Source organism: Lemur catta, chromosome 19 (assembly GCF_020740605.2).
Source record: "Lemur catta isolate mLemCat1 chromosome 19, mLemCat1.pri, whole genome shotgun sequence".
Taxonomy (NCBI): Eukaryota; Metazoa; Chordata; class Mammalia; order Primates; family Lemuridae; genus Lemur; species Lemur catta.
In genome coordinates, this window is record NC_059146.1 from 28143064 (window position 1) to 28170795 (window position 27732).

Below are 27732 nucleotides of genomic sequence, written 5' to 3' on the forward strand. Positions count from 1 at the left end.
TGGATTGAGGGAGCAGCCAGGAGGCTGGAGCTGAGAGCGCTGGTGGGGTTGGGGCTGGGGGCATCTGAGAGTGGCCGGGCGCGAGTGCAGGATCCGAAGGCGGAGGGAGGACCTTGTGCCAGCTGCCACGGGAGGCCACTGGAGGGCTCTAAGCACAGGAGATGCTTACGACTGTTCCTAAAACTGTCTCTCTGGCTGCTGTGTTGAAAAGAGACTGGGTGGGGGGAGGAGGAGGAGCCATAGAGAAGACCCTGAGCACACGGCAGAGGCGGGGAAGGCCATGGTGAGGGGGCAGCCTGGGTGGGGCAGGCAGTTCTCCAGGGCCCCCAGGGCCAATCCACCCCGTCGTGCGCGGTGCAGGCTCCCCGTTCCGGGATGAGATCACGCTGGCCATCCTGCAGCTCCAGGAGAACAACCGGCTGGAGATCCTGAAGCGCAAGTGGTGGGAGGGCGGCCGGTGCCCCAAGGAGGAGGACCATCGAGCTAAAGGTCAGCCGCCCCACGCGTGGCGGAACTCTCCCCGCTCCCTTGAGGTCCCCGAGCCCACACAGCCCCAACCCCGTGGCTCTCCCCGCTCCCCCCTCAGGTTTGGGCATGGAGAACATTGGCGGCATTTTTGTCGTGCTCATCTGTGGCCTCATCATTGCTGTCTTTGTGGCGGTCATGGAGTTCATATGGTCCACGCGGCGGTCAGCGGAGTCCGAAGAGGTGAGGAGGTGGGCCAAGGGCGGGGTGGGTGGGAAGTGGGAACCCAGGGGCTGGGCCCAAAAGCCGGTGGCATTGGGAGCCTGAGGGTGGTGGACAGTAGAAAGGGGAGGAGGGGCCGGAGGCGAGAGAGCAGACAGGGCCAGAGAGTCCAGGCAGGAGAGGAGGGAAAGAGGCACAGGAAGCCAGGAAGGGGTGGGGGAGGCGAGAGGGTGGGATGCGGAGAGCCGCAGGGGCAGCGAGGCCAGAAGGAATAAGAGAAATGAGGGGAGAAACAGGCGATGGGAAAGCTGCTGGTGCGACTGGAAGAGGACGCAGCCTTCCTGGCTGCTCTCACGCTGTATGTGTCCAGGGGCTGCAACACCCCTGCATTTCTAGAGCATTCGTGCTGCCACACCCCTGGGCTGCTAGTTCCCCGCTTCCCTCTCTCTGCCAACCGCCTGCCTCTCCTCCCTCTGCTCACTTCCCACGGCTGACCTTGGATCTGCTCCCCAGCCCGCTCAGCCTCGGCCGCCTGCTGCGGTCCCCACTTGCCCAGGCACCTCTGAAGGAGCCTCCGTGCTGCCAGCAGAGGCGCCCGCCACCTGGGCGCAGGCTGCCGCCTCTTACCTTCCCAAGGACATCCCTCCAGCAAGTCTTTCCTCCCACACCGTCAGCTGTCTTTACTGGAGTCAGGCCATTGGCAGGCAGCTGTGCTGTCATTTCAGCCACTGAGGGAAAGCCTCTCTTGTCCTCTCCCCCCAGCCACCACCTGATTTTCCCCTTCCCTCTACAGCCTTGAAAGGGCTATGTCTCCCTGCTGCTTCCAGTCTCTTCGCTCCCATCCACTCTTGGCCTGCTCCAGTCCAGCTTCTGTGCCCACCACTCCGCTGAAACCACTCTTGTCACCAGCACCCTCCATGTCCTAAATCCAATGCCTGAGCCTCAGGCCTGGTCTACATGAGGCAGCAATAGGCTTCAGCACAGCTAATCCCTCTCTCTCCCCAAAACCCGCACCTCATGTTCCTCCTCCTTCTCTGGCCGTGCCTTCGCAGGCTCCGTCGTTAGGTTCCTCTTTCTGCCCCACCTCTGTGTTGGGGGCTCTGGGGCTCAGTCCTTGGACAGCCTCTCTGTCTTTCTCCACTCGGTGACTCCAGCCAGCCAATTGGCTTTTAGGACCATATCTGTGCTGGTGACTCCTGTACTCGTCATCTACTGCTACCGTAACAAATTACCTTAATAGCTTAAAACAGTCCCTTGCATCAGTTAGTTGTCAGTTCTGTGGCCTGGGAGCCTGGGGGCATGAGCTGCTGGGTGGTTCTGGCTGCCCCAGTCCCTGCTGAGGTCACAGTCATCTTGTTGGCCAAGGCTGCTGTGGTCTGAAGGCTGGACCAGGGCTGGAGGGTCCACTTCCAGAATGGCTCACTGTCTCAAATGTCCCCATGGGATTTTAAGTTATAGAGGTGTCTGAGTGACAACATTGAAAGATTTGGTAGATTCAGGTTTGGTAAAGGGGGAACGGTTGGGGGTATAGCCTCAGGATTGGCTGGTTTACCTATGATAGTCACCTGAGCCTTTTGTTATCTCTAAGAATGGGCTAGTTCTGGGAGGGGCAGTCTCTCCCCAGGCTGCAAGATTTTTAAGATGTCAGAATATCCCAAGACAGAAAATAAAAAACATGGTGAATACACTCACGCCGCAGTTGGCAGGAGGCCTCAGTTCCTCAGACAAGGACCTCTCCATGGGACTGCTTGAGTGTCCTCACGCCCTGGCAGCTGATGACCCCCAGAGTAAGAGACCCAAGAAAGCAAGGCGGAAGCCAAAATGGCAGTGTCCCAACTGTATTCTGTTGGTCACACAGACCAGCCCTGTGAGTGTCAGGGTGGGATCTTGGAGGATGCCTACCTTAACCCCCAGGTGGGTATCTCCCTGAAGCCAGGGCTTGTGAGGTCAGCTCCGTACTCAGCCTCCCCACATGCCTGTCTGGAGGTATGTGTGTAAATTACAGCTCCAAGCTCCTGCCCACCCGCAAGGCAGTGCCATCCTTCCAGTTGCTCAGGCCAAAATACGTGGAGTTATCCTTCCCTCCTTCTCCTTCATGCTCCATAGCTAATCTCCCAGCAAATCCTGCTGGCCTCACCTTCAAAATGTAGCCAGAAGCCAACCCCTTCTCATGTCTCTCTGGTCCAGCCTTCACCATCTCCTGCCTGGGTTACTGTGGCTCTTCCTCCCTACTCTTGCCCTTGGCCTCCCTACAGTCTGTGGTCAACTGTGATCCCGTGAAGACACAACAGGCCTCTACTTAAAACTCTCCAGTGGCTCCCATCTGACTCAGAATAAAAGCCAAAATCCTTCTAATGGCCTTCAGGCCCCACCCATGCTGGCCTCCACTGCTTCTCCGACCTCATCACCTCCCTCACTCCCATTCCAGCCACCCTGACCTGCCTGGGGGTCCTCAGAGCTGCTCCCACCCTGGCACCTTGGCCCTGCTGTGTCTGCCCAGCCACTCTCCTCCTGGGTGCCACGTGCCCCCCCATCTCTACTTAAGGGTCCTCCTCTCAGTGAGGTCCTCCTTGACTGTCCTGTCTCAAAATTCAGCCTCACTCCCCACCTCTCTTCCCTATTTTATTTTTGTCCAAAGTGCTCGTGGCCATCTAACATACTACACACATTTACATATTTGTTATTTTCTGTCTCTGCACACTTGAATATAACCTCCACGAGGGCTGGGACTTCTGTGTGTTTTGTTCTCTGCTGTATCCCCAGTGCCCAGAACCATGCCTGGCACACAGTAGGCTCTCGGTAAATATGCCTTGCAATAATGACTGCATGAATCAGGGGCGGAGCATGGGAACTGGCTAGGACCAGAGGCAACAGGAGCCTAGGTAGGAGGTGAGGGGCAGATTCAGAATGATCCCGAGGGAGAACGGAGACGTGGGAGAGAAGTGGGGAGAGAGACAGGAGTGGAGAGGTGGAGGCGACAGAAGACACAGGGAAAGAACTGCGGAAGAGGAGTGGGAAGTGAGCAGAGGGAAAAGGAAGAGGAGAGGAGGAGTGGGGTGTGGAGAGAAGCTGGGGCGCGGAGGGGAAGGAGGCTGCAGGAGCTGGGGGAGGGGGAAGCCAAGAGAGCGCCCGGACGGTGACTGCCCCGCGCCCCCAGGTGTCGGTGTGCCAGGAGATGCTGCAGGAGCTGCGCCACGCCGTGTCTTGCCGCAAGACGTCGCGTTCCCGCCGGCGCCGGCGCCCGGGCGGCCCGAGCCGAGCCCTGCTGTCGCTGCGCGCCGTCCGCGAGATGCGCCTCAGCAACGGCAAGCTGTACTCGGCCGGCGCGGGCGGGGATGCGGGCGGCGCGCACGGGGGCCCGCAGCGCCTCCTGGACGACCCGGGGCCGCCGGGCGGGGCCCGGCCCCCCGCCCCGACCCCCTGCACCCACGTGCGCGTCTGCCAGGAGTGCCGGCGCATCCAGGCGCTGCGGGCCTCGGGGGCCGGCGCGCCCCCCCGTGGCCTGGGCGCCCCCGCCGAGGCCACCAGCCCGCCCCGGCCGCGGCCCGGCCCCGCCGTCCCCCGCGAGCTGGCCGAGCACGAGTGACCACGGGCGGGGCCGGGCGGGCGCCCGGACTGACCGCGGGGACAGGGCCCGCCCCGGGCCCCGGCCGCCCCCGCTTCCCCAGCGGGCGGGGGACAGGACTTGGGTGCGGACGCCGCGATTTTGCCTTCGGTTTCCTGCGAAGTCCGAGCCCCGGCTCGGGAGCCTGCCTGCGCCCCCTAGTGGACTCGCGAGAGGGTGCTGCGGACGCCCGCGCTCCGCCTCCCGCTGCGGGCAAGAGGAGCGCAGGCATCGAGGACTCCGGGGGCCGGGGACTCCGGGGGCTGTCTCCGGAAGCGGAAAGCAGTCCGCGGAGAGGACCCCATCCTGGGACTGCTCAGGCCCCCCAAGACTTAACGCAGTCCTCCACGCGTCTGGAGGTGGGGAGGGCCTCTGGACAGATGGGTGTCTCCTGGTGCCCCTCCATTCTTCTCTTTCTCTCTTTTTTTGGGGGAGAAACCTCGGAATTTCTATGAGATCCCCCCGGGGAGGGGGTCAGTTGGGCCCCCATCCCTCCCCGTGCCACATCTCAGCCCCTGTTGGAATAAAAAAAGAACAAAACCCCAAAACTGGGGAAACCGGGTCTCATTTCCTGGGGGTGTGAGGGCAGTGGAGACTGGGGCCCTAGGGTGTCCGCTGAGAAGCACGGCCTCCGTGGTCACGTCCACACTGTCCACCCTCGGCCCTGTCCACAGCCAGCAGGTCAGCCCAGGTCCCTGCAGCTGGCCACTCTCCGCTCGTCTCTCTAAGGACGGAGGAAGGCTGCGACAGAGGCCTGAGACAGATGGAGAGAGATGCAGGGATCTGGAGAGGCGGAGACACCGGAAACGGAGACACAGAAAGACAGAAACCAGATGGGGCTGCGGGTGGGGAGGGCCAGTGAGCTGTTCAATGTGGGTGCCTGGGGTGACCCCCATGGTGGCGAATGTGTGCCTGGGTCAGGGTGACTCAGTGACTTTGTGATCATTTGAGTACATCCGTGAGGCCATCTTGAGCTGTCTGTAATTGTGACCCTGTGTTTCTCCTGCAAATGTAGCTCCCCAGCCCCCAAGAGAGGAAGCGAGGAATCCCGGGGGGAAGGGGCAGGAGAGGCTGGAGGGCTGCTAGCAGAGAGAAGGGTGGGTCCACCTTCTGTCCGGCCCTCCCTCGCCCCGCTGGAGGTTTCTGTGGAAACTGCAGCTGAGAAAGGACGAGTGAAGGTCACACAGGGAGAGCCAAAACGAGGCCGAGTAGAAACGGGAGAGGTGGAGGGGTGAGTTGACACAGGGATGGGGAGAGAGGGAGTTAGGGGCAAAGGGGGGTGAGACAGGGAGAGCTGCTGTGATTATCTGAGAGGAGTGGAGGGCCAGGGCAGAGAGGAAGCAGGGAGGGAAAGAGACACGGGGAGCTGGGGTGAGAGACAGGAAGCCATAAACAACTCCCAGCCGCACATGGAACCTGGAGAGGCCCGGAGCGGTGAGCAAAGCCAGACAAGACCCGAGAGAACAGGGAGAGGCTGGCCCGCCCCTTGGCCGCGGAGCCCGGGAGCTGTCCGTTCAGCACCGGCCAGCGCGGCTGCCCCGGTCTCCCTCCAGGGCCCGGCTGCCTCCCGCTGTCCTCAGCAGGCGGGTCACCCCCCAGAGACCCTCCGCACGCAGTACCCCTCCTGCCGGGCTTTTCACACAGCGTCCCCGGTCTCCACCCAGCCCCTCTGTGTCTTGGACATTTGCTGCCTGTGTGCCCTTCAGGGACAGGTGTGAGGGCCAGCACTGGCCTCTCTCTGGTCTCAGCGTCTCCGTAGTCTCCACATCTCTTTCGCAGATTCCATCAACGTCTCTGCCCTTGGGCTGGATCCTGCTGTCGAGGTGACTAGACTATGACTGCAGACATTTCTGGTCTCTCACTTTCTCTGCCCCAACACCAGCAGGCTGATCTCCTCTGGGGTCTCTCCCCCATTGCACAGCCCCCTCCCCGCCAAGTTTCTGCTCAGTCTCTCCCCAGTCTTTTTTTTTTTTGAGACAGAGGCTTGCTCTGTGGCCCCTGTTAGAGTGCAGTGGCGTCATCGGAGCTCACTGCAACCTCAGACTCCTGGGCTCAAGCGATCCTCCTGTCTGCTCCCTGAGTAGCTGGGACTATAGGTGTGTGCCACCATACCTGGCTGATTTTTCTATTTTTTGTAGAAACAGGGGTCTCACTCTTGCTCAGGCTGGCCTGGAACTCCTGGCCTCAAGTGATCCTCCAGCCTCAGCCTCCCAGAGTGCTAGGATTACAGGTGTGAGCCACCACACCCGGCCTCTCTCCTCAATCTTTCTGCATCTCCCTAGTTTGCCAAACCTGTCTCTGCCTGGCTAAGTCCTTGTGTCTCTCTGTCACCTTCACTGAGTACTTCTGTTGCTCTGTCTCCCTCTGTCTGTTTTCTCATCTCTGTCTTTGCCAATATCCCTGTCTTTTTCAGTCTGTCTGTCTGTATCTGCCTGTCTCTGGTTTTGGACTGTGTGTCTGTTTCTCTTATTCCTCTCCCCGCATCTCTCATGCTGAGCTCCCCTTTCCCCGTCCATCCCTGTGACCTTCCCCGAGTCTTTCCTCCTCACCCCCCACCTCTGCAGAGCCTCGCTGGGAGCACAATGCACAGTCATCAGTCTCGCCAGGCTCGTGTCGGAGGAGGGAGTGCATGAGGGGGGACACGAGCCTGTGTCTGAGGTGGGATGTGTACGGCCCGAGGCCTCCCCCAGCCCAGCTGGAGAGCAGGAGGAGAGACAGCCTAGAAGCTCCTGGAAACCAGACCTCCCCCACCTCCCCAGGCTTCTCTGTCTCCCACTCCTATCCTCCAGGGTCCAGGCCCATACCTTCGGGCCAAGGTGTCAAGAGAGGGAAGGGATGATGTGTTGACAAGCTCTCCCTCCCCCAGGAAGGGGGCAGAACTGGGAAGGGGGCATCTGGGGGCGATGCACCTGGGTTAAAAGATGTGGCTCCTCCCCCTTTCCCAGTCTCCGTGGCAACAGCCTAGTCTGCAGGCCCAGCCTCCTTTGCTGCAGAGTCAGCCTCCTTGTTACCATGGCAACACAGGACCGAGGGAGGGAGGGATGGGGATGGGTCAGAGTACAGGATTGGGATGAGGCTCTGGGTGCTGGGAGAAGCCTTTGTGCCTCCTACTCTGTGTCGGCCCCGTCCATGCCCACCTCTCTGTGGCTCTGAATCTCTGTCTCTGTCTCTGTTTCTGTGTCTCTCACTCTGGCCTTCAGCCTTTCACACATGTCCCTGACCAGGTCCTTAAACTTCACCCCCACCCCCATGCACCAAGCTCACTCCCTCTCCCTTGCCTGTGTCCCCCACACCTCCACTCCCATATGTGGGGAGGATGCCCACATTCTGAGAAAGCTGCAAGGTCGGGTTCTCTCTCTCTCTCTCTCCCTCTCTCTCTCTCTCTCTCTCTCTCTCTCTCCTCCTTCTGCAATTGCCAGGGAGAGTCTGGGGTGTTCCTCATGGAGCAAAGTGGTGCCGGGGTGGGCGTGGGATGCCCTGGCTCCTCAGGCCCTAGTGGTGTGGCTGAGGGGTGTGGTGTGTAGGTGGCAGGCCTGGGCTGTGGGTGCTGGCCATGCGTCTGTGTGTGTGTGTACACACACTGTGATGGGGGTGTGTGGTGAGGGCGTTGGGGTGTGCTTGGAGGTGCAACAAAAGTGTCTGTGACAGTGCTGCAATACATGATGCGTATATGTGTGGGAGGGGTGTGGGATGGTGTCGTGTGACATGTGTCTGTGAGTTATTGTGCTGTGTATGAGCATGCACACCTTTTTGTCTGTCATTCATGGTTAGCAAGGGTTTTGCACTGTGGGCTTTTGCTCATGCCCAGACACACTGGGGAGCAGTGTGTGTGATGTGTGTGGATTGTGTGATCATGCAACAGTGTCCACAAAGGCTCAGGTGGCGTGTCTGGAGGCTGTGAGGCCTGTGCACTTGTGACAGTGCCGAGAGAAGGTGTGTGTTGGTTCGTAGGTTGCACAGCGTAAGACAGAGTCAGGTCGGGTGTGGCCAAGTGTGTGATGTGTGTCTGCGATGTAGTGTTCTGAGGGTGTGTGTTAGTCTACACGGCACTTAACTGCGCTTGTGATTCTGCTGTGCGATGGGTGTGCAAGGTGTGTGTGTGCATTTCATTCCCGCTTGTGAGTCTCTGGGTACAAGCTGGTGTGTGATGGAACGTGAGTGTGACCCCGTGGTGGTGTGTGTGTCCCCAGTGTCTGGGCTATCTGGGTGATGGTCGTGTGGAACTGGGATGCCGGGCGGTTTCTGGGCCTCCAGGATCAGCCCTAGGCTGTGTTGTGTCTCATTGGATAGCTCAGACACGGGGTGGGGGGGCCCCCACACAGTGAGGGGTTCTCAGGGCTCCTCCCCCCAGCACCCCTCCTCAATTCGGGGGTCTTCCTTGCTCTCTTGTATCTCCCTCTGACTTCCCCTCCTGCAGGGCCCTCCCCCTGGACAGCACCCTGCAGTCTCTGGGGACCCCCCTGCCACACTGCAAAGCAGGGTGCTCATCTGCGGCCCTTGCCTTACTGCGGCGGTTCGCGGGGCTTTCCCCCCACCGCGTGTCACCCTCCCCTCAGAGCACCCCTGTCCCTGGGGCACCCCCACAATGAGGTGACTTCCAGAGCTCAGCAACCCCTCAGCAACCCCTCCTTGGAGGCTCCACCCCACACTGAGGGGGTCTCCAGGGCTCCATTGCGGGGGTCTCCGGGAATCACCCCGCACCCCCTCCCCTCAGAACTCCCCCTTCTCAGCCGCGCCGCCACTTTGCGGAGACCAGGGGGAGGACAGCTGCAGTGCTGGGGGCGGGGCCGCGGGCCGTCCGTCAGCGCGGCGGCGCCCCTGATTGGCCGGCGCCGCCCCCCCCGCGGGCGCGGGCATATGAGGAGGCGGAGGCGCGGGCCGCCGCAGCCTCTGTGCCGCGGGACCGACAGACCGACGGACTCACGCCCCGACCGAGGCGCGGGCGCTGCGGAGGCCCCAGCCCGAGCCCGCCCTGAGGCGCCCGCCCGCTCGCCCGCCCCTCTCCCCGCCGAGCCGCCAAGATGGGGGTAGGTGCTGGGGCCGGCCGGGCACTGCATGTGTGTGACATTGTGGGTCCAATGACATTGGGTGTGCGCAGGGGGCGGGGGCTCCGGGACTGCTGCGCTCCAGGGCCGGGTCTTCCGGACCCCACGAGCCGGCTGACCCGCCGGTCCTCGTGTTCGTGTGGCTGGTGCGAGCGTGCGCGGGGCCGCCTGGGGCGGCGGGGGCCGGGGGCGCACGTTGGCTGGGCTTTGTGCGCCGGGGTCCGCGGGGGCGTGCACCGGCCCTTAGCATCTCCGCCTGACCTTGTGCGGCTGCATGTGTGCGGCTGCATGTGTGCGTGTGTGAGCTCCTGGCCCCGTCAGGCCCTGGCAACGATTGTGTGACCCCGCTGGTGTCTGAGAGTCTGCAATCGTGTCTGGGTGTGTCTGAGAGCGTGTGTTAGTGCGCCTGGGGTCAGTGAAGCCCCCCAGCTTCCCTGGTGGGGTGGAGATGGGGCCAGGCTAGGGGATGGACACCAGATGACCTCTCTTTCTCCTTCCAGGCCTGGATGGGGGTGGCTCTGCAGTGTGTCCGGTCCTGGGGCTGTGCCGTGTGTGTGCAGCCCCTAATCTGGGGGAGCAGACATGGGGGACTGGGAGGAGGGAGAGGAACAGCAGAGCCATGGCAGGGAGACAGACTGCACGGCTGAGGGTGTATGTGTGCAAATGTGTGGCGAGGGGAGCGTGCATGCCTGCTATGTCCTTGCCTCTGTGTCCGTGTGTCCTTGTCTGTCTGTGAGTCTCTCCAGCAGATGCCGCCTCCTTCCCTGGCTGACCACCTGACCCCCTGCTGCAGCCCTGGATCCCTCCCTGTGTGTCTGGGGCAAGGGTGTGGGGCGGGGGTCAGGGAGGAGGTGGGTGGGTTGGGGTAGGTGGGATGAGGAGGCAGGGTGCAGAGGGAACATGAGGGATGGGGAGAAAGATGGCGGATAAAGGCTGATGGGCCTAGAGACTGGGTGGGGGATGGGGCTGCAGATCCAGGGGGTGGGGTGGCTGAGGGGGATGGGAGGAGAATTGGGTTGGGGGAGGACTAGGGGAGAGAAGGGAGGAGGGGTAGTCAGTGATGGCTTTAAGGTAAGTGGAACGGAGGGAGAGAAGCCAGGGACAGACGGGGGAGAGGACAGAGGCTCACTGCCCTAGAGAAGGAAGGGGAGGGGGTCTTAGGAAAAGAAGTGGGACAAGAGGAGAAGCTTCGATTAGAGATGGAGGGAGAGACAGAGTCACAGAGACACATGGGAAGACAGAAAGAAATGGGCAGAGACAGAGGGAGAGATGTTCTGAAAGAGATGGACAGAAAGAGACGTAGACATAGAGACAAAGAAAGAGACAGAGACAAGCAGAAAGACATGGAGATAGAGAGACATGGATGAGACAGACATGGAGAGACATTGAGAGAAACAAAATGGGAAACTGAGGCTGAGATGATGAAGAGACACGAGGACAGCCATTTCCTATCTAGGCACAACCAAAGTCAGTCCGAATGACGGCAAGAGGAGGCAGAGGGCAAAAGAGCAGGTTGGGGAGAGATGCTCAGAGACGTCGGCCACAGGTCCCCTGGGGGGGCCACGGTGCAGAGGCTGCGTGAGCTGCTGCCGTCTCAGCGAGAGGCAGATGGCACGAAAATGGCGAGGTGCTGCAGAGGCGGGCTACAGCGAGACAGGCGTGTCCCCCACCCTCGGAGGTGCTCCCGCCCCGCAGTGCGCCCATCTGGGCCTCCTGCCTTGACTGGGAAAGCCTCAGCTGCCCACTCCAACAGATGGAAGCCCGCCCCCAAGGGAGTCTGGTCACCGCAAGGGCAAGCGGGAGCCATGGCTCCCCTGCCAGGGACCTGGCGCTCCAGCCCCTCCTCCCTCAGACCCAGGGGTCCGGCCCCAGCCCCTCCTCCCTCAGGATCCAAGCACCCGGGCCCCCACCCATCCTCCCTCAGGATCCAAGCACCCGGGCCCCAGCCCCTCTTTCATAGGCACCCAAGCATCAGCTCCCAAGCCTCCCTAAGGTGGGCAGCTGCTTTTTCTCCCCAGACCCCCATTGCTCCCTTCTCCTGCCTCCCTGTACATTTCTTGACCCCGTGATTTCATTGCTTCATATCTCCCCATCCATAGTCTACCCCATCTGTGAAGGCTGAGACCACCCCTGGCACTGGAGTTGTGTGGAAGCGTGGCCTCCCTGCCCCCTAGCCTCTGTGCCTCCGTGTCTGAGACGCAGTGCTGCTGCAGGGCTGGCCCGGGGCCAAGCCTCCCTCCCACCCCCTGTGCCCCTCCTTGAGGCTCCCAGATCTCCAGGCTGCAGCCCCTCCCTGCACCCCCGGACTCAGCATCCGGGTCTGGGGGCAGACAGCAGGCAGCTCAGGCCCTCTACAAGGTCACGAGGAGATTAGCACTGAGCCGCTGAGCCGCGGATCCCAGCTTGGCCCTGGGCCCATAGGATCTGTCAGCGGCCCTCTGCAAGCAGCGGCCTCGCTCCACCCTTCCTGCCGGCCCTGGAGGCCACCCTCCTCATCTGCCCAGGCCCCCAGACTGGGACTTCAGTCACTCCCCTCACACCACGTGCAGGTCAAGCCGGGCCTGGGGCTCCTGCCTTTTGCGCTCTGCACCCCAAACCCCACCTGGCTCCTGCCTGGCCCCCAGGGACCTAACTTGCCCACACCACACTCAGGGCCACCCATGGGCCACACATGGGAGATCCCAGAGACAGACAGTGAGTTGGAGAGGAGAGACAGAGGTGGACAGAGGGACAGAGACAGAGATATCCAAGAGACAGATAGTAGGAGACAGAGATAGAGAGGAGATATCAGAGAGAGACAATAAGATACAGAGACAGTGAGGAGGAGAGAGGGAGAGACAGAGATAGACAGAGATATCCCAGAGAGAGACAGAGATAGAGAGACCTCAGAAAGAGAGAGACAGAGATAAAGATAGTGACAGAGATAGCCTAGACAGAGACAGACAGAGAGGGGAATCCCAGAGAGAGACAGTTAGACAGAGACACAGAGACAAACAGGTTGAAACAGGAAGGGAGACAGACACCCCGTGTGTCCCAGCAAAGGAGACAGCTTGAGAAGTGAAGCTAGAGACGCAATGACAGAGACAGAGACAGAGACAGCAAAAGCTGGGGAAAGACACAGAGGTAGAAAACACTGACCCTTGGTGACGGTCTGAGAACCCAGCAGACACTGACTCAGGCATTCAGGACGCAGAGCCACAAATGAGGGGACAGACATTTGCAAGACAGAGAAACAGAAGGAAGCAGAGATCAGAGAGAGACAAAACCGCAGAGAGACACATGCAGAGAGACCCAGGGGCAGAGGAAAGAGCTGGAGAGTGACAGAGACACGACGTGAGGGATGAGAGGGGGAGAGAGCAAGGGACAGAAACAGCCTTGGGGAGACAGAGATGAAGAGAGAAAGAGATCGAAGGAAACAGAGACGAACCAGAGCGGAAAGACCTAGAGAGACAGACGGATGCGGGAAGGGATGGAGAGAAACAGAAACATCAAGGGACAGACGTAGGACAGGGAGAGGGAGAAAGAGACAGAAAGAGACACACAGAGATAAAAAGTCACATCGAGAGGGAAGGAGAGAGACCCACAAAGATGGGCACAGAAACAGAGAGACACAGCAGAAGCCAGACAGAGACCTTCAGGGACAGAGACCCAGAGATCCATGGAGCCGAGACCGAGGCCAGTCAGAGGTGACAAGACTCACAGGGTCTGAGAGATGCCCAGAGACACTGGGCAGAGACAGAGAGGCCCTGGGGGGCAGCCGGACCCAACGGGAAGTGCAGAGCCGCAGGCCAGGAGCAGAGCCGGGGCACGGAGGGCCGGTGTCCCCCTGGAACCCCTTCTCGCCCGCAGTCTGGTCGCTCTGACAGCTATCGTGTCGCCACCTCGCAGGACAAGAAAGATGACAAGGGCTCGCCCAAGAAGAACAAGGCCAAGGAGCGCCGGGACCTGGATGACCTCAAGAAGGAGGTGGCTATGGTAAGCCCTGCCCTCGGTGCCCCAGCGCCCTCCCAGCGAGCCCGCCCGCCCCGGCTGGCCTGGGCGCTCACCCGCATTCCCCTGAATTCCTGCTCCTCAGACAGAGCACAAGATGTCAGTGGAAGAGGTCTGCCGGAAGTACAACACGGACTGCGTGCAGGTGCGGCCCCCTGGGGGGAGGCTGGACCCCTGGGTCTGACGGGGGAGGGGCTGGGGTCTCCTGGGTGCCGGGGGTGCTGGTGAGGGTTGGCATGCCAGGGTCTCTCAGGGAGGGTCCTTTATGAGTCCTTGTCCCGCAGGGTCTGACGCACAGCAAAGCCCAGGAGATCCTGGCCCGAGACGGGCCCAATGCGCTCACGCCCCCACCCACCACCCCGGAGTGGGTCAAGTTCTGCCGCCAGCTCTTCGGGGGCTTCTCCATCCTGCTGTGGATTGGGGCCATCCTCTGCTTCCTGGCCTACGGCATCCAGGCGGGCACCGAAGATGACCCCTCTGGTGACAATGTGAGTGCCCTGGACCCTGCCCTTCTGGAGGCCCTGCACATTCAGGAACACACTTGCCCCCACTTCTCCCTGTCCCTTTAGACCTTTCAAAGCCCCTCTCCTTTCCCACCCAACTTTTCCAATCACCCAGTGAGAGAATCAGATCAGGTAAGAGGAAAACTGAGGCTCAGAAAGGCCAAGTAACTTGTCCAAGGTCACACAGCAGGATGTGTGAGCTGGGGCTCTGACCCAAGGCTATGTGACCTCAGTGGCCTTCGGAACAGACGCTGTCAGGTGGCCATGGCCTGACAGATACCCAGAGAGTAAGCGTGCTCATGTAGGGACCCAGGCTCTCCCACCTGCTAATACGTTAGGGTCCGTCCACCCAGTGAGGGGACACATGTGGGACATGGTCTCAACAGATCCCATGTCCGTAATCACAGACCTGCACACTGGCCACATAGAGACCCTCGTACATGTGGGCACACGCACACACGCACACACAGAGTCAATCCAGACAGTCACCCTGGGATGCAGATTCAAACACAGCCACCTCGTCACACCCACAGACAGACTGATAGACAGACACAGGACTGACACACCGACAAACACGCCAGAGATTCGGGTGTAACCTGGTAATAGACACAGGAAAGGCAAGCACAGACAGGCAGTATTCTCGGAAATTAAAACCTAAGCAGACAGACAGACAGACACACACACACACACACACACACACACACACAAAGACAAACACAGACACACAGACCTTCCCAACCCTGGGGTCGGACACACAAGTACACACTCAACTTGACACAAAACTCAGGGATGGGCTGGTAGGTCGTGGCTCTGGGTGGCCCGTGACCCCTGTCTCTCGCCTGTGTCCCCTCAGCTGTACCTGGGCATCGTGCTGGCGGCCGTGGTGATCATCACTGGCTGCTTCTCCTACTACCAGGAGGCCAAGAGCTCCAAGATCATGGAGTCCTTCAAAAACATGGTGCCCCAGGTGAGGGGTGCCCAGGAAGGGGCCAGATAGGGGTGGGCGGGGTGGGGGGAGCCAAGCCAAGGGACGCCCAGGCAGAGAGAGGCTGGGAGCTGACTCTTCTCCATCCCACCCCCAGCAAGCCCTGGTGATCCGGGAAGGTGAGAAGATGCAGGTGAACGCCGAGGAGGTAGTGGTTGGGGACCTGGTGGAGATCAAGGGTGGAGACCGAGTCCCAGCTGACCTGCGTATCATCTCGGCCCACGGCTGCAAGGTGGGCCTGGGCCTGGGTCCCAGCTCTGTCCTCCCTCAGAACCAGGGGTCCAGGCTCCCAGCCTTTCCTCCCCCAGGAGTCGGGAGTCCGGGGCCCCAGCCTCCACCCCTCTGAGACCCTCGGGTACCTTAGACCGTGGCAAGCAGCCCTGTGTCCGCCCCACCTTCAAGAGCCCAGCCTCTGGCCTCCCAGGCACCACTCGCCCACCTGGGCACAGAGGTTTCTAGCTGTGACCTCCAGGGACACAGGCTTCAGCTCTAATGCCGCCTGCACAGATGCCCTCTGCTCCGAGGCCCTGGGCTGAGTCCTGGCTCTGCTGTACCCACCCCCAGGTAGACAACTCCTCCCTGACCGGTGAATCCGAGCCGCAGACCCGCTCTCCCGACTGCACACACGACAACCCCCTGGAGACTCGGAACATCACTTTCTTTTCCACGAACTGCGTGGAAGGTGAGGCAGGGCGTGGAGGGGACCCTCGGGGGGCAGACAGAGGGCTGTGCCTCAGGGGCCAGGTCCCTCGGAACCTCCCTGAGCCCACCCCGCCAGCCTAACCCTCTGGCCCGCAGGCACGGCTCGGGGTGTGGTGGTGGCCACAGGTGACCGCACTGTCATGGGCCGCATCGCCACCCTGGCATCGGGGCTGGAGGTGGGCAAGACGCCCATCGCCATCGAGATCGAGCACTTCATCCAGCTCATCACCGGCGTGGCCGTCTTTCTGGGCGTCTCCTTCTTCATCCTGTCCCTCATTCTCGGATATACCTGGCTCGAGGCTGTCATCTTCCTCATCGGCATCATCGTGGCCAACGTCCCAGAGGGCCTCCTAGCGACTGTCACTGTGAGGCCCGGACCCTGGGTCTGAGGGAGGAGGGGCTGGGCCTGCATTGCACTGTCCTTGATAAGAACAGTTTGTGCCCTGGGGGCTGAGCTTCCTAGATCCTGAGTAAGGGGGGCTCGACCTCAGAGGGCCTCATTAACTAAGCAAACAAACAAACAAACAAACAGAAATCTTGAGAAACTCAAGACATAAAGAGCTAACAATCCTATCACTGTTTAAATTAACTTACAAAATTAAGACACACACACTCGGTGAGGATGTTGGCTCAGGCCTGTAATCCCAGCACTTTGGGAGGCCAAGACCAGAGGATCGTGAGGCCGCGGAGTTTGAGACCAGCCTGGGCAACCTAGTGAGATCCCGTCTCTACACAAAATTTAAAAATTAGCTGCGCTGGTGGTGCACACCTGTAATCTCAGCCACTTGGGAGGCTGAGGTGGGAGGATCGATGGAGCTCAGGAGGTCAAGGTTACATGAGGTCATAGTGAGCGGTGATCAGGCCACTGCACTCCAGCCTTGGTGACAGAATAAGACCATGTCTCTTAAAAAAAAAAAAAAAAAAAAGAAGATGTACACACTCATGGTCGAAAGTCTGAAAAATATGGCAAGTTAAAAAATGAAATAACAGTTCCCCTCCTGCTGCCCAGCCACCAGCATCGCCCCAGAAGTACGTTCTCCACGCTGTGCCCCGAGAGCTGTGGGCATATGGATTGATGTGTTCAAGACACGCAGAAGGAAGCATCCTAGAGAGACCCTTGTGCTCCTCGCTTCTTTGGCTTAATGTAGTGCAGTTTGCCACGTTCAAAGCCAGCCTGTGCCAAGAGGCTTTTCACTGGCGCGTAACACACACAATAGTCTGATGCTTTTGGGCAACTGAACTCACTCTGGTCAGCGTGCCCAGACTGTGTCCCCCAGAAGTCCCTCAAGACCTTGGTCAGCCCCTACTCCCCAACCCCAGGGTAACCCCTGATCTGGCTTCTAACAGCTTAGATTAACTTTGCCTGATTTCAAACTCATATTCATGGAATAATTCGGTATGAACTCTCATTCCCAGCTCTTTTTTGCTAAACGTGTCTTTGAGCTTCATCCACGCAGGCAGCAGTGATGTGTTCTTTGTCATCAATGTGTAGTATCCCATCTTTCATTCCACAATTTATCCTTCCTGCTGTCAGTGCACATATGGGCTGCTTTCAGTTTTGGGCGATTATCAATGTTGCTGCTGTAGGAACATTCTAGTGCACGTCTTTGGGGGCACCTCTGACCCTGTTTCTTTGGTGTGTACCTCGGGGTGGCATTGTCCTTCTTCCCAGGCACCCCAGGATTCTCCCTGGGCTGGGCCTTTGGGCTGTGGCCACTCTCGGTGCCCAGCCCCCCTGCCACCAGGCTGCTGCCCGGTGACCTGCCCGCCCTTGTGCGTCCCTCAGGTGTGTCTGACACTGACCGCCAAGCGCATGGCTCGGAAGAACTGTCTGGTGAAGAACCTGGAAGCTGTGGAGACCCTGGGCTCCACGTCCACCATCTGCTCGGACAAGACGGGGACCCTCACCCAGAACCGCATGACGGTGGCCCACATGTGGTTCGACAACCAGATCCACGAGGCCGACACCACTGAGGACCAGTCAGGTGAGCGGGGCCCAGGGTGGACACCGTGGGGGCCTGGCCCCAGGGAGCCCCCGGCGCTCACACGTGCCTCCTCCAGGGACCTCGTTCGACAAGAGCTCGCACACCTGGGTGGCCCTGTCCCACATCGCCGGACTCTGCAATCGCGCTGTCTTCAAGGGTGGTCAGGACAACATCCCCGTGCTCAAGGTGGGTCTGGCCGCCGGCCTCCCCCTGCCTGTGTCCCCCCCCCTCTGCTGCACCTGCCCTGATGTCCCCTCTCCCACAGAGGGATGTGGCCGGGGACGCATCCGAGTCCGCCCTGCTCAAGTGCATCGAGCTGTCCTCAGGCTCCGTGAAGCTGATGCGCGAACGCAACAAGAAAGTGGCTGAGATTCCCTTTAACTCCACTAACAAATACCAGGTACCCTGGGCTTCCCGGGAGAGCTGGGCCGGGCCTCAGTTTCCCCAGGACGCCTGTAAAACAGTCACCTCCGCCCCACTGCCCTCCAGCTTTGGGCAAGTTACTAATCTCTGAGCCTCAGTTTCCCCATCTGTAAAACAGGAATAATGATACCCACCCCGGGGGGAGAGCAAGAGGCAGAGGAGCAAAGATATTCCTGCGGTGGAGGGTGGGAACCAGCCAGAGATCTCGGGGGCCGCAGCAGCAACTTTCATTCACTCAACAAAGTTTTTTTTGAGTAGCCACCGCATGGCCTGTTTTAGGTGCCGGGATGCACACAGCAGTGAGTGAAAGAGCGAGTCCCTCCTCCCTGGAGCTCATACTCTGGTTCCAGAGACAGATAAGGACAGAGGCAGGAGGAGATATACACAGTTGGCTGAACAACAGCCAGACGGCCAGCGCGGGGAGCAGGGAGCCAGGGAATGCGGCGGGCGGGTGCTGGGCCGGATCCCAGAGCCCGCTGGGCCCCCAGGCCACGGAGGGGACTTGGCAGCGACTCTGAAGGTGACACAAGCACCGAGAGGGCTCCGAGCAGAGGACAGACAGGAGTTAACGCACATGTTTCTAAATAGCTTTATTAAGATATGATTCACATACCCCAGACCATCCCTTTAAAGCGTAGAACTCTGTAGTTTTAGTGTACTCACAGCTACAGGCAACCATCTACACAATTCTAGAGCATTTTTGTCACCTCAAAAAAGAAACCACACATCCCTTAGCTGTCACCCGCCCCCTCTTCCTCCCATACTCCCAGCCCTGAGCAACCACTAACCTACTTTCTGTCTCTGTGGATCCGCCTGTTCTGGACACTTCGTAAAAATGGAATCATACAACGTGTGGCCTTTGGTGCCTGGCTCTGTTCACTGAGCATAATGTCGTCAAGGCCCGTCCCTGCCGTAGCGAGCATCAGTTTCATCCCTTTATTTGGCCGAATAATACTCCGCTGTGTGGCTCTGCACATGTTCATCCCCTCCCTGTTAGGGACACGTGGGCTGTTCCCACCTCTTGGCTGCTCTGAATAACGCTGCCATGAACACCCGGGGACGAGCTTTTGCACGGCCATTTGTCTGCGTTTCTCTTGGGTCTGTGCTGGGAAGTTGTGGGGTCACACGGTGACTGTGTTTGACCTTTTGGGAAACTGCTGGACTGTTTGCCAAAGTGGCCGCCCCTTTTCCACAGACTCACACTTTTTAAAGGCTCTTCCGGCTGCCGTGGGGAGGAGGTGCTGCGGGGCGGGGACCTCAGCGTGTGGGCTGCTGTGACATTGCGAGTGAGGGTGGCAGGGGCTGGGCAGGGGGCAAGGAGCGGGGTCGGGGAGAAGAGGCCAGATTCTGGGTGTATTTCAGAGGTTGATGATGGGTCCGAGAGCGCAGCCAAGAGAGAGAGGCACGTGACCTAGGGACAGCTGAGATTTTGCACAGGACACAGAGGGACAGAAATATCTGTGAGACAGGCAGAAACGGGTAGGGGTGAGCAGAGATCTCTATAAGGGAGTCTGAGAAACAGATGGAGATCCCTCTGGGGTAGAGAGACGTGGGCAGTGCCCTCCCCCAGCCAGGCGCACGCGGGTGACCTCCAGGGGTCTGCATGGCTCTGTCCGCAGCTCTCCATCCACGAGACCGAGGACCCCAACGACAACCGATACCTGCTGGTGATGAAGGGCGCCCCCGAACGCATCCTGGACCGCTGCTCCACCATCCTGCTCCAGGGCAAGGAGCAGCCGCTGGACGAGGAGATGAAGGAGGCCTTCCAGAACGCGTACCTCGAGCTCGGCGGCCTGGGCGAGCGTGTGCTTGGTACGGGGTGGGGTCATGGGGCCCCCGGAGGGCAAGGAGGGGTGCCCAGAGCCAGGCTCAGAACGGGGCCTCCCAGAACGCACTGCGAATGAATGAGTGAATGAATGAACGAGAGGGGAAGGCATCTTTAGCAGGTGAATGTTGACTGTCTGGCTGGAGATGCACATGTAGGAGCCCTCACGCCGCGCACTGTCCCTGCCTGCAGGATTCTGCCATTACTACCTGCCCGAGGAGCAGTTCCCCAAGGGCTTCGCCTTCGACTGTGATGACGTGAACTTCACCACAGACAACCTCTGCTTCGTGGGCCTCATGTCCATGATCGACCCGCCCCGGGCGGCCGTCCCTGACGCGGTGGGCAAGTGCCGCAGTGCAGGCATCAAGGTGTGGCCTGGGGCGGCCGGGGAGGCAGGGTCAGGGCCACAGGGGGACGATGCACGGTCCCTAAAAAACAATGCCCACAGGTCATCATGGTCACCGGCGATCACCCCATCACAGCCAAGGCCATCGCCAAGGGCGTGGGCATCATCTCCGAGGGCAACGAGACCGTGGAGGACATCGCCGCCCGGCTCAACATCCCCGTCAGCCAGGTCAACCCCCGGTGAGCCACCCGCCCCGCCTGGGCCCTGCGATCCACGGACCCACCAGGGGGCTCACACAGGGGGTCCAGCTCCGTCCAGCCTCCCCAGACACTGCCCAACCCCGTCTTTCCTGGGGCCCCTCTGTGCACTCTGGCCCTGGGTCCCCGTCCTCCTCCCTGCCCTGGGTGGGCAGCCTGGGTCGCAGCCACAGGGCTTAGCCAGGTATGGGCTTGCAGTGCAGCCATGCCACGCACGCGCTGTGTGGCCCTGGGCAAGTCATTTAGCATCCCTGAGCCTCAGTTTCCCTATCTCTAAAATGGGCTAGTATTAATAATAATTCCTAATGGAAAGGATTCAGTGAAATGCTGTATTTCTGTGTCTGTCTCTCTATTTCTGTCCATCTTTGTCTCTCCCTTCTGTGTTTGTTGTTCTGACGTACTCAGTGTTCCCATCCGCGTGCCTCTGCGTGTCTCCCTTCCCCTTTGTTCCTCTAAACCCACCATCCCAAGGACTTCCTGAGGTCTGTCCTCCCTCCCTGCTGCTGCAGCCCCTCCCCCGTCCCCACGGAGACCCTTTGCCCTCCCCCACCCCCATCCCGGGGCCCTGGGCCTCTGGCTCCCCGGTCTGTGGGTCTGGCCTGTCTGTCTCTGTCCCTCAGGATTCGCTGCTCCGCTCCTCGCACGCCCTGACCTCGGCCACCCCACCTCTCTGCTCTTCCCAGGGACGCCAAGGCCTGCGTGATCCACGGCACCGACCTCAAGGACTTCACCTCCGAGCAAATCGACGAGATCCTGCAGAACCACACTGAGATCGTCTTTGCCCGCACGTCCCCCCAGCAGAAGCTCATCATTGTGGAGGGCTGCCAGCGACAGGTGCGCTGGGCGGTCCCGCAGAGGAGGGGACCGGACTCTCCACTCCTGGGTCCCACTGAGCAAGCGAGGCCCCCGGGTCTGAGGGAGGAGGGGCTGGGGCTTGGCCTCTGGGTGTCATCCTCACTCTCTGTCCCTCCAGGGTGCAATTGTGGCGGTGACCGGGGACGGTGTGAACGACTCCCCCGCTCTTAAGAAGGCTGACATCGGGGTGGCCATGGGCATCGCCGGCTCTGACGTCTCCAAGCAGGCTGCGGACATGATTCTGCTAGATGACAACTTTGCCTCCATCGTCACGGGTGTGGAGGAGGGTGAGTTGGCCAGGGGTGGCCCTGGAGCCTGGGGTCACTGCAAGGTGAGGGGGACAGGCCAGAGCTGCAGCAGGACGCTGCCCCGAGGCCATGGCGGGGCTTGAGCCTGTCCTTTTCTGTCTTCCTGCCCCACGGGGTCACAGCTCCCTGCAGGCAGGGCCAGGCTGATGCATTTCTAGGTCCCCGAGCTGTGGATCCTGGGGGAGGCCTCAGAGGGCCCCTCACCCGGCTTCCCAGAGTGGACAGGGGAGGCTGAGCCGAGTCAGTGGGCCCGGCTGGGATTTCCACGGAGAGCAGTGCCAGGGGCGGGTGTCGCGGGCAGAGGGAACCGCACAGGCGAGGCTCCTGAGGGGCTGGCGCTGGGGTAGGGGGCGCCCGAGCCCTGCAGGCCCGGCAGGCACCCCCGCACGTGGCCGCAGAGGCGCTGGTCCCCATTCAATTTTATTCTGATCATCAGAGTCACGCACGATAATTACAGACCATACAGAAAAGCATTAGGGAAAAAATTGGAATCGCCCATAACCTCACCATCCATAAATAATTGCTGTTCATGCCTTGGTGCGTTTTCTTCTAATTTCTCTCTCCTATTTGAAACGTTACTAGAGTAGAAAATAGTTCACGTCAAATGGTAAAGCTGAGCCCAAAGTGACAAATTCAATGCCCTTGATCCTTGTCTCCTACACCCCAGAGGAAACCATGGTTAACACTTTCTTACCCATAGGACATCTCTGCGGTGCGCATGCTCCTTCCAAACCCGGTGCGGGCATCGTGCAGGGTGCTCGGCGCAGCTGTGGGCCGAGCAGAGCAGACACTCGGGGTGGGAGGAGACAGCCTTAAAGACGCAACAAACAAAGAGACACTTAATCACAAATCGTGATCTGTGCAGAGAGGAAAACAGCTGGCGGGCTGTGGTGGGTACTAGCAGGAGTCCTGCCCAGAGAGGGAGGACAAGGAAGGCGTCTGCAAAGTGGGGAGAAAAAAGATTTAACGTCCACCAGGGGAATTGCAGGTAGATGCAAGAGCAGAGCGACGAGCCCCGGCCTGCACCCCAGCGGCAGCCGGATCGGCTCCTGGCCCCCCTTGGTTCTTCCCCGCCCCCTGGCCCCGACATGGGACCTGCTGCCTCACATTTAAGTGGGCAAGGCGGACGGTGGGGCAGGCGGGGTTCATCTCTAGTTTACTCTGTACACACTGTACTGGCCCAGTTGTTATTGAGATAGAACATTATAACATACATGCAGTGGGTCGGGCAGCTTGCTGAATTTTTACAGGTGTGCACCCCCATGCAAGTGTCAGACCCCGGTCAAGCTAGAGAACGTTCCCAGCCCCTACTCCGGTTTTGTCTGGTTCCCTCCCAGCCTGTCTCCCGCTCCCAGAAGTAACCGATACCCTGGCTTCTGTGCCAGAGATTAGTGTGGACCCTCATCTAGGCGGAAGTGCATGGTGTGAACGTGCTTGTGTCCGGCTAACACGGCATCTGCGATTCTGTGTCCGTAGCCTGTCCCTTTTCCTTGCTGAGTAGTATTCCACCATGTGCAGGTACCTCAGTTTACTCGTCCCTCACCTGCTGCAGACGTTGGCCTTGGCTCTGGGTTTTGGCAGTTATAATATGGATCATGCCATGGTGAACATTCCTGTACTTGCTTCTTGGTGGACTTAAGCACTCATCTCTCTTAGTGATAAGCCTAGCGGTGGGATTGCTGCGTCGATGGGGCAGGGGGATGTTTAATAGAAACTCCCCAAACATCCCTGGTGGTCTAGTGGCTAGGATAAAAAAAGAAGAAAAAAGGAACTCCCAAACCGTCTTGCAAAGTGGTTGCATTTCTAGAATGTTTGAACAGAGGCGACGCAGGCAGATGTTTATGTGGGGGGGGGGCATAGGTGTGAGCGGGATTAGAAAGGACATGTGCCTGGGCAGGGGAGGGGCAGGGGGAACGGGCACCCTGGGTGGGCACCCGAGCTCCGAGCCTGCCCCCGCTGCAGGCCGCCTGATCTTCGACAACCTGAAGAAATCCATCGCCTACACCCTGACCAGCAACATCCCCGAGATCACGCCCTTCCTGCTGTTCATCATGGCCAACATCCCGCTGCCCCTGGGCACCATCACCATCCTCTGCATCGACCTGGGCACCGACATGGTGAGCCCGGCAGCCACCCCGGGCCCTGGGAGGGCGGGGTCCCCCCTCCCCTCTCCTCCCCTCTCCTCCCAGCTCACCTGGCCTCTCCCACCCAGGTCCCTGCCATCTCCCTGGCATACGAGGCTGCCGAGAGCGACATCATGAAGAGACAGCCCAGGAACCCGCGCACGGACAAGCTGGTCAACGAGAGGCTCATCAGCATGGCCTACGGGCAGATTGGTGAGGGGCTGGGGGCCACCTTGCCTTCGGCTGAGTGCCTGGGCCCAGGGCAGCGCCTGGCCCACAGTAGGACCCTGGTGCTGACCGCGGGGAACAGACAGGACCAGGCTGTGAGCTCCCTGTGGGGTGGGGGGGCCTGCGCCCCATCCCTCTCCACCTCTCCCCTCCTGCCGCTGGAGCGATGTGCGCAGAGCCTAGCGGTGCACAGCAGCTGTGCTTGGGACTGTCCCAGCAAGCAGGGGCTTCCCGGCAGTGGTCAGAGGCCTGGGAGGTCACTCCTGCCCTGGCGGCCCTGTCAGACTCAAGCCTGGGGCCCCCCAGGATGTGATGGTGCTCAGGTGCCCTGGGTCACATGGGAGAGGGGCTGTAGGTTACCCATCTGGGAGGGCCCCTCCCTGAGGCCCCAACCTGGGTGGCACATTCAGGGGCTCAGCTCCAGGGAGGACCCTCAGGCTGCCTCTGGGATCCCGATGACAGGGCTGGGGCAGGAGGGCTGAGGTGGCCCCCCTCCTCTCTGTGGGGGTCTCAAGGGGCCCCCGAGTGTGCTGGGCTGGCTGCCGGCTCCCACCTGAGCCTCTCCTCGGCTCCCTTCCCTCCTCCCCCAGGAATGATCCAGGCTCTCGGTGGCTTTTTCTCCTACTTTGTGATCCTGGCAGAAAACGGCTTCTTACCCAGCAACCTCGTGGGCATCCGGCTGAACTGGGACGACCGCACCGTCAACGACCTGGAGGACAGTTACGGGCAGCAGTGGGTGAGTGGGGACCAGGCTCCACAGCATCGTGGGGGGCCTCCGAGTCAGTGTCCCCGCCCACCACAGGGGCCTGGGTGAGCCGTCCCAGCCATCGTGGCCACCTCCTGAGATGGCGCCTCGGCCCCGGGGGCAGCAGCAAGACCCTCGGGCACACGGGGCCTCCTGCTGCTCTTAGTGCTCTCTGCCCCGCCAGGCCTCCTTCCCTGCCTCTGTCTGTCCCTTTGATGCCCAGCAGCCATCTGTCCTCCTGGGGGCACCCACGGGGTCCTCGTCCTCCTCCCTGGCCCTGTCAACCTTTTTCCTTCCTTGTACTCTTCCCTCTGGGCTTTGAGCCTGAAGAAGGGAGACACCCCTGGGGCCCTGGGGACCCCGTGCAAGTGGGGGGGTGGACAAAGAGCATCGGTGGCGGGATGGCGGCCGGGGCTGCGACGCTGCGGGGCTGACCGACGCCTGTGCCCCCCTCCCGCTCCCCACAGACGTACGAGCAGAGGAAGGTGGTGGAGTTCACGTGCCACACGGCCTTCTTCGTGAGCATAGTGGTCGTGCAGTGGGCCGATCTGATCATCTGCAAGACCCGGAGGAACTCGGTCTTCCAGCAGGGCATGAAGTGAGGGCCGGCGGCCGCCTGTCCTGTCCGCGTGTCTGTCTGTGTCCTCCCCGTGCTCCTGCTGTGCTTTTTGCCTCTGCACTGACCTTCTCTCCCAGCGTCACATGTCGCCTGGGTTCTCTCAGTCTGTCTCAGAGGAGGAGTCCCCTGGGTCCCTCCCCAGACCTGCTTTCTCTTTTCATTCCACTGTCTCTCTGTGTCCCTCCGTCTTTCTGTCCTTATCTTTCTGCTTCGCCATTGCTCTCCCTGCCTCTGCCCTGTCTCGCATCTTGTTGTCCCTGTGGCTATCTCTCTGTGTACAATGGTGTCTCCGTCTCTGTGAATCTCCGTGTGTGTCTCTGGGTGTCTGCCTCTCTGTCCCTGCGGGGCGGAGTCTCTCTGGGTCCAGCCCTGCCTCTCCTGTGCCTGCAGGAACAAGATCTTGATCTTTGGGCTGTTTGAAGAGACGGCCCTGGCTGCCTTCCTGTCCTACTGCCCCGGCATGGACGTGGCCCTCCGCATGTACCCTCTCAAGTGAGTGCCCTCCCCGGGGTCTTGCAGCCAGTTCTAGCCAAAATGTAAACTTTGAAAACTCATTTTAAACTAAAGGAAAAAAGGAGACTTCCCTGTGGGGCATCCGCACAGGCCGGGCGCCCTGCAACCGCCGGTCCCAGCCTGGACCCAGCCCACCTCGCCCGGGGTCTCTCTGGAGCCCCTGCTCTGTGTCAGCCATTGCAGTCCCTGTTCTGATGCCACCGAGCCTCCCACACGGGTGCTCCTCACGCTGGGTTGCTCTGCAGGCCCAGGCCCCAGCCAGGGCCCAGGGCACCCCTCACCTGTGGGCGCGGAGGATGCTGGGGACGGAGGCCAGCGGCCCCCTCAGGGCCCCACACTCACGCCCTCCCCTCTCCTCCCCTGCAGGCCCAGCTGGTGGTTCTGTGCCTTCCCCTACAGCTTCCTCATCTTCGTCTATGATGAAATCCGCAAACTCATCCTGCGCAGGAACCCCGGGGGTGAGGGGGCTCGGCAGGCAGAGGGCACAGGGCAGGGGGGACAGAGGGGACAGGGCAGGGGGGACAGGGCGCCCAGGCAGGCGAGCAGCGGGGAGGCACGTGGACAGCCCGCCCTTCTGGCTGTCCCTGCTTGCCCTTCCCAGCTCTCTCTCTCCCTGCCTCTCCTGCCTCCTCTCCGCCTTCCTGCCTCTCTGTCCCTCTGGCTTCCCGTGGCTGTTTCCTTCCCTGGCTCCGCTCTGGCACCTGCTGCTCTCTGGGCTGTCCCCCCATCTCACTCGGCCTCTTTCCTTTGTCTCTCCAGGTTGGGTGGAGAAAGAAACCTACTACTGACCTCACCCCACCACATTGCCGGCTCCGCCCCACCCCCAAGCCCGGGACAGTCCCTTCCGGTGCTCCCTTTTGTATTCTGGGGGAAGGGGCCCTCTCTCCCCATGCTGCACCTCGGCCCCCACCCCCTCCCCTCCCCCACCCCTCCCCCTCCCCCTCTGGCTGGCTTCTCCCCCTGCCCCCCCTTTTCTGTCTGTCTCTCTCCGTCTCCCCCCACCCCTCCCCCCCAGCTGCCTCCCTGGGTTCTTTTTTACTCCCCCCTCCCCCCCGACTGATGCCGTCTCTGGTTCTGGACAATTATCAAATATATCGGCGGGACAGAAGCTGTGCGTGTGTTGTGCTTGCTGTCTAGATGAGGGCTGCGGGCGGGATGGTGTCCCCTCTGCTGTCACTCACTGCTGCCCTGGCCATGCACAGCCCCGGGAACTTAGCCTGGCACTAGCTTGGGAGGCATGGCATCTGAGTCATCGAATCTCGAGTTCTAGACGGCAGGAAGGTAGAGCAGCCTGCATCCACCAGGTGATGGGATTATGGAGTCAGAACAGGGGGTGGGAGGAAGAGAACCGGATGGCAGACCGGGGACCCTGTCATGTTGGGGTAGGACCCGCGGAGGTGATGACGGTGATCCTCTGAGTGCCCACTATGTGCTCTGCCCTCTTCTAAGCACTCAGTGTCTATTAGTCCATTTAACCCTCACAAGGTGTGGATTAAATGTGCACAGAGAGGGGAAGTGACTTGCTCAAAGTCACACAGCTAGGAAACAAAACTGGGATTTGAACCAAGGCTGTCTGAGCTCTAGGTCACTGTGCCAGTCTCTCTCTTTTTATGGAGATAAACTTTCACACAGTGAAGGCAGAAATCTTAAGGGTACAGTGCAAAGATTTTTAAAATTACACCCATGTAGCCACCACTCAGATCAAGGTATAGGACATTTCCCTCCACCCAAAAATTCCCTCGAGCCTCCTTCCAGTTGCCCCTACCCTCAGGGACAGCCACCAATCTGATTCTGTCACCACACGTTAGTGGCACCTGTTCTGGATATAAACCAAACCGTACAGCACATTGTCTCTGTGTCTAGCTCCTTGTCCTCCACATTGCGTCTGAGCGGCATCCACGCTGTCACAGGTGTGGGTAGCCCGTTCCTTTTCACTGCTGTGTAGTATTCTATTGTGTGACTATCACACAATTCGTTTATCCGTTCTCC

At 60.3% G+C, this 27732-nt stretch overlaps 2 protein-coding genes across 5 annotated transcripts in view; both read left to right on the forward strand.

Moving 5' to 3' along the window:
• GRIK5 (glutamate ionotropic receptor kainate type subunit 5) overlaps positions 1-4273 on the forward strand; it is a 53862-nt gene extending 49589 nt beyond the window's left edge. For 2 of the 3 annotated variants that reach the window (XM_045531596.1, XM_045531594.1), the window contains exons 18-20: positions 361-489; positions 587-708; positions 3845-4273. In XM_045531596.1, the coding sequence (XP_045387552.1) occupies positions 361-489; positions 587-708; positions 3845-4273 (680 nt within the window). Of the gene's footprint in view, positions 1-360; positions 490-586; positions 709-3844 lie in introns of those variants that run through there. The other variant, XM_045531597.1, reaches the window with a different exon arrangement.
• A 4858-nt stretch (positions 4274-9131) lies between these two features.
• Positions 9132-27588, forward strand: ATP1A3 (ATPase Na+/K+ transporting subunit alpha 3). 2 transcript variants are annotated; one of them, XM_045531598.1, is made up of 23 exons: positions 9132-9318; positions 13225-13311; positions 13412-13471; positions 13611-13814; positions 14683-14796; positions 14912-15046; positions 15379-15496; positions 15613-15881; positions 17303-17501; positions 17578-17687; positions 17767-17901; positions 19544-19736; positions 19942-20117; positions 20198-20334; positions 21036-21186; positions 21326-21494; positions 23478-23632; positions 23728-23851; positions 24457-24602; positions 25079-25209; positions 25621-25722; positions 26110-26201; positions 26503-27588. In XM_045531598.1, exons 1-23 carry the CDS (start codon positions 9313-9315, stop codon positions 26529-26531), a joined length of 3042 nt encoding a protein of 1013 aa, XP_045387554.1. In that variant the 5' UTR covers positions 9132-9312; the 3' UTR covers positions 26532-27588. The 2 variants fall into 2 exon arrangements, with proteins under 2 accessions (XP_045387554.1, XP_045387555.1); XM_045531599.1 differs by lacking the exon at positions 9132-9318 and adding an exon at positions 10113-10145.
• The last annotated feature ends 144 nt before the right edge of the window (positions 27589-27732 follow it).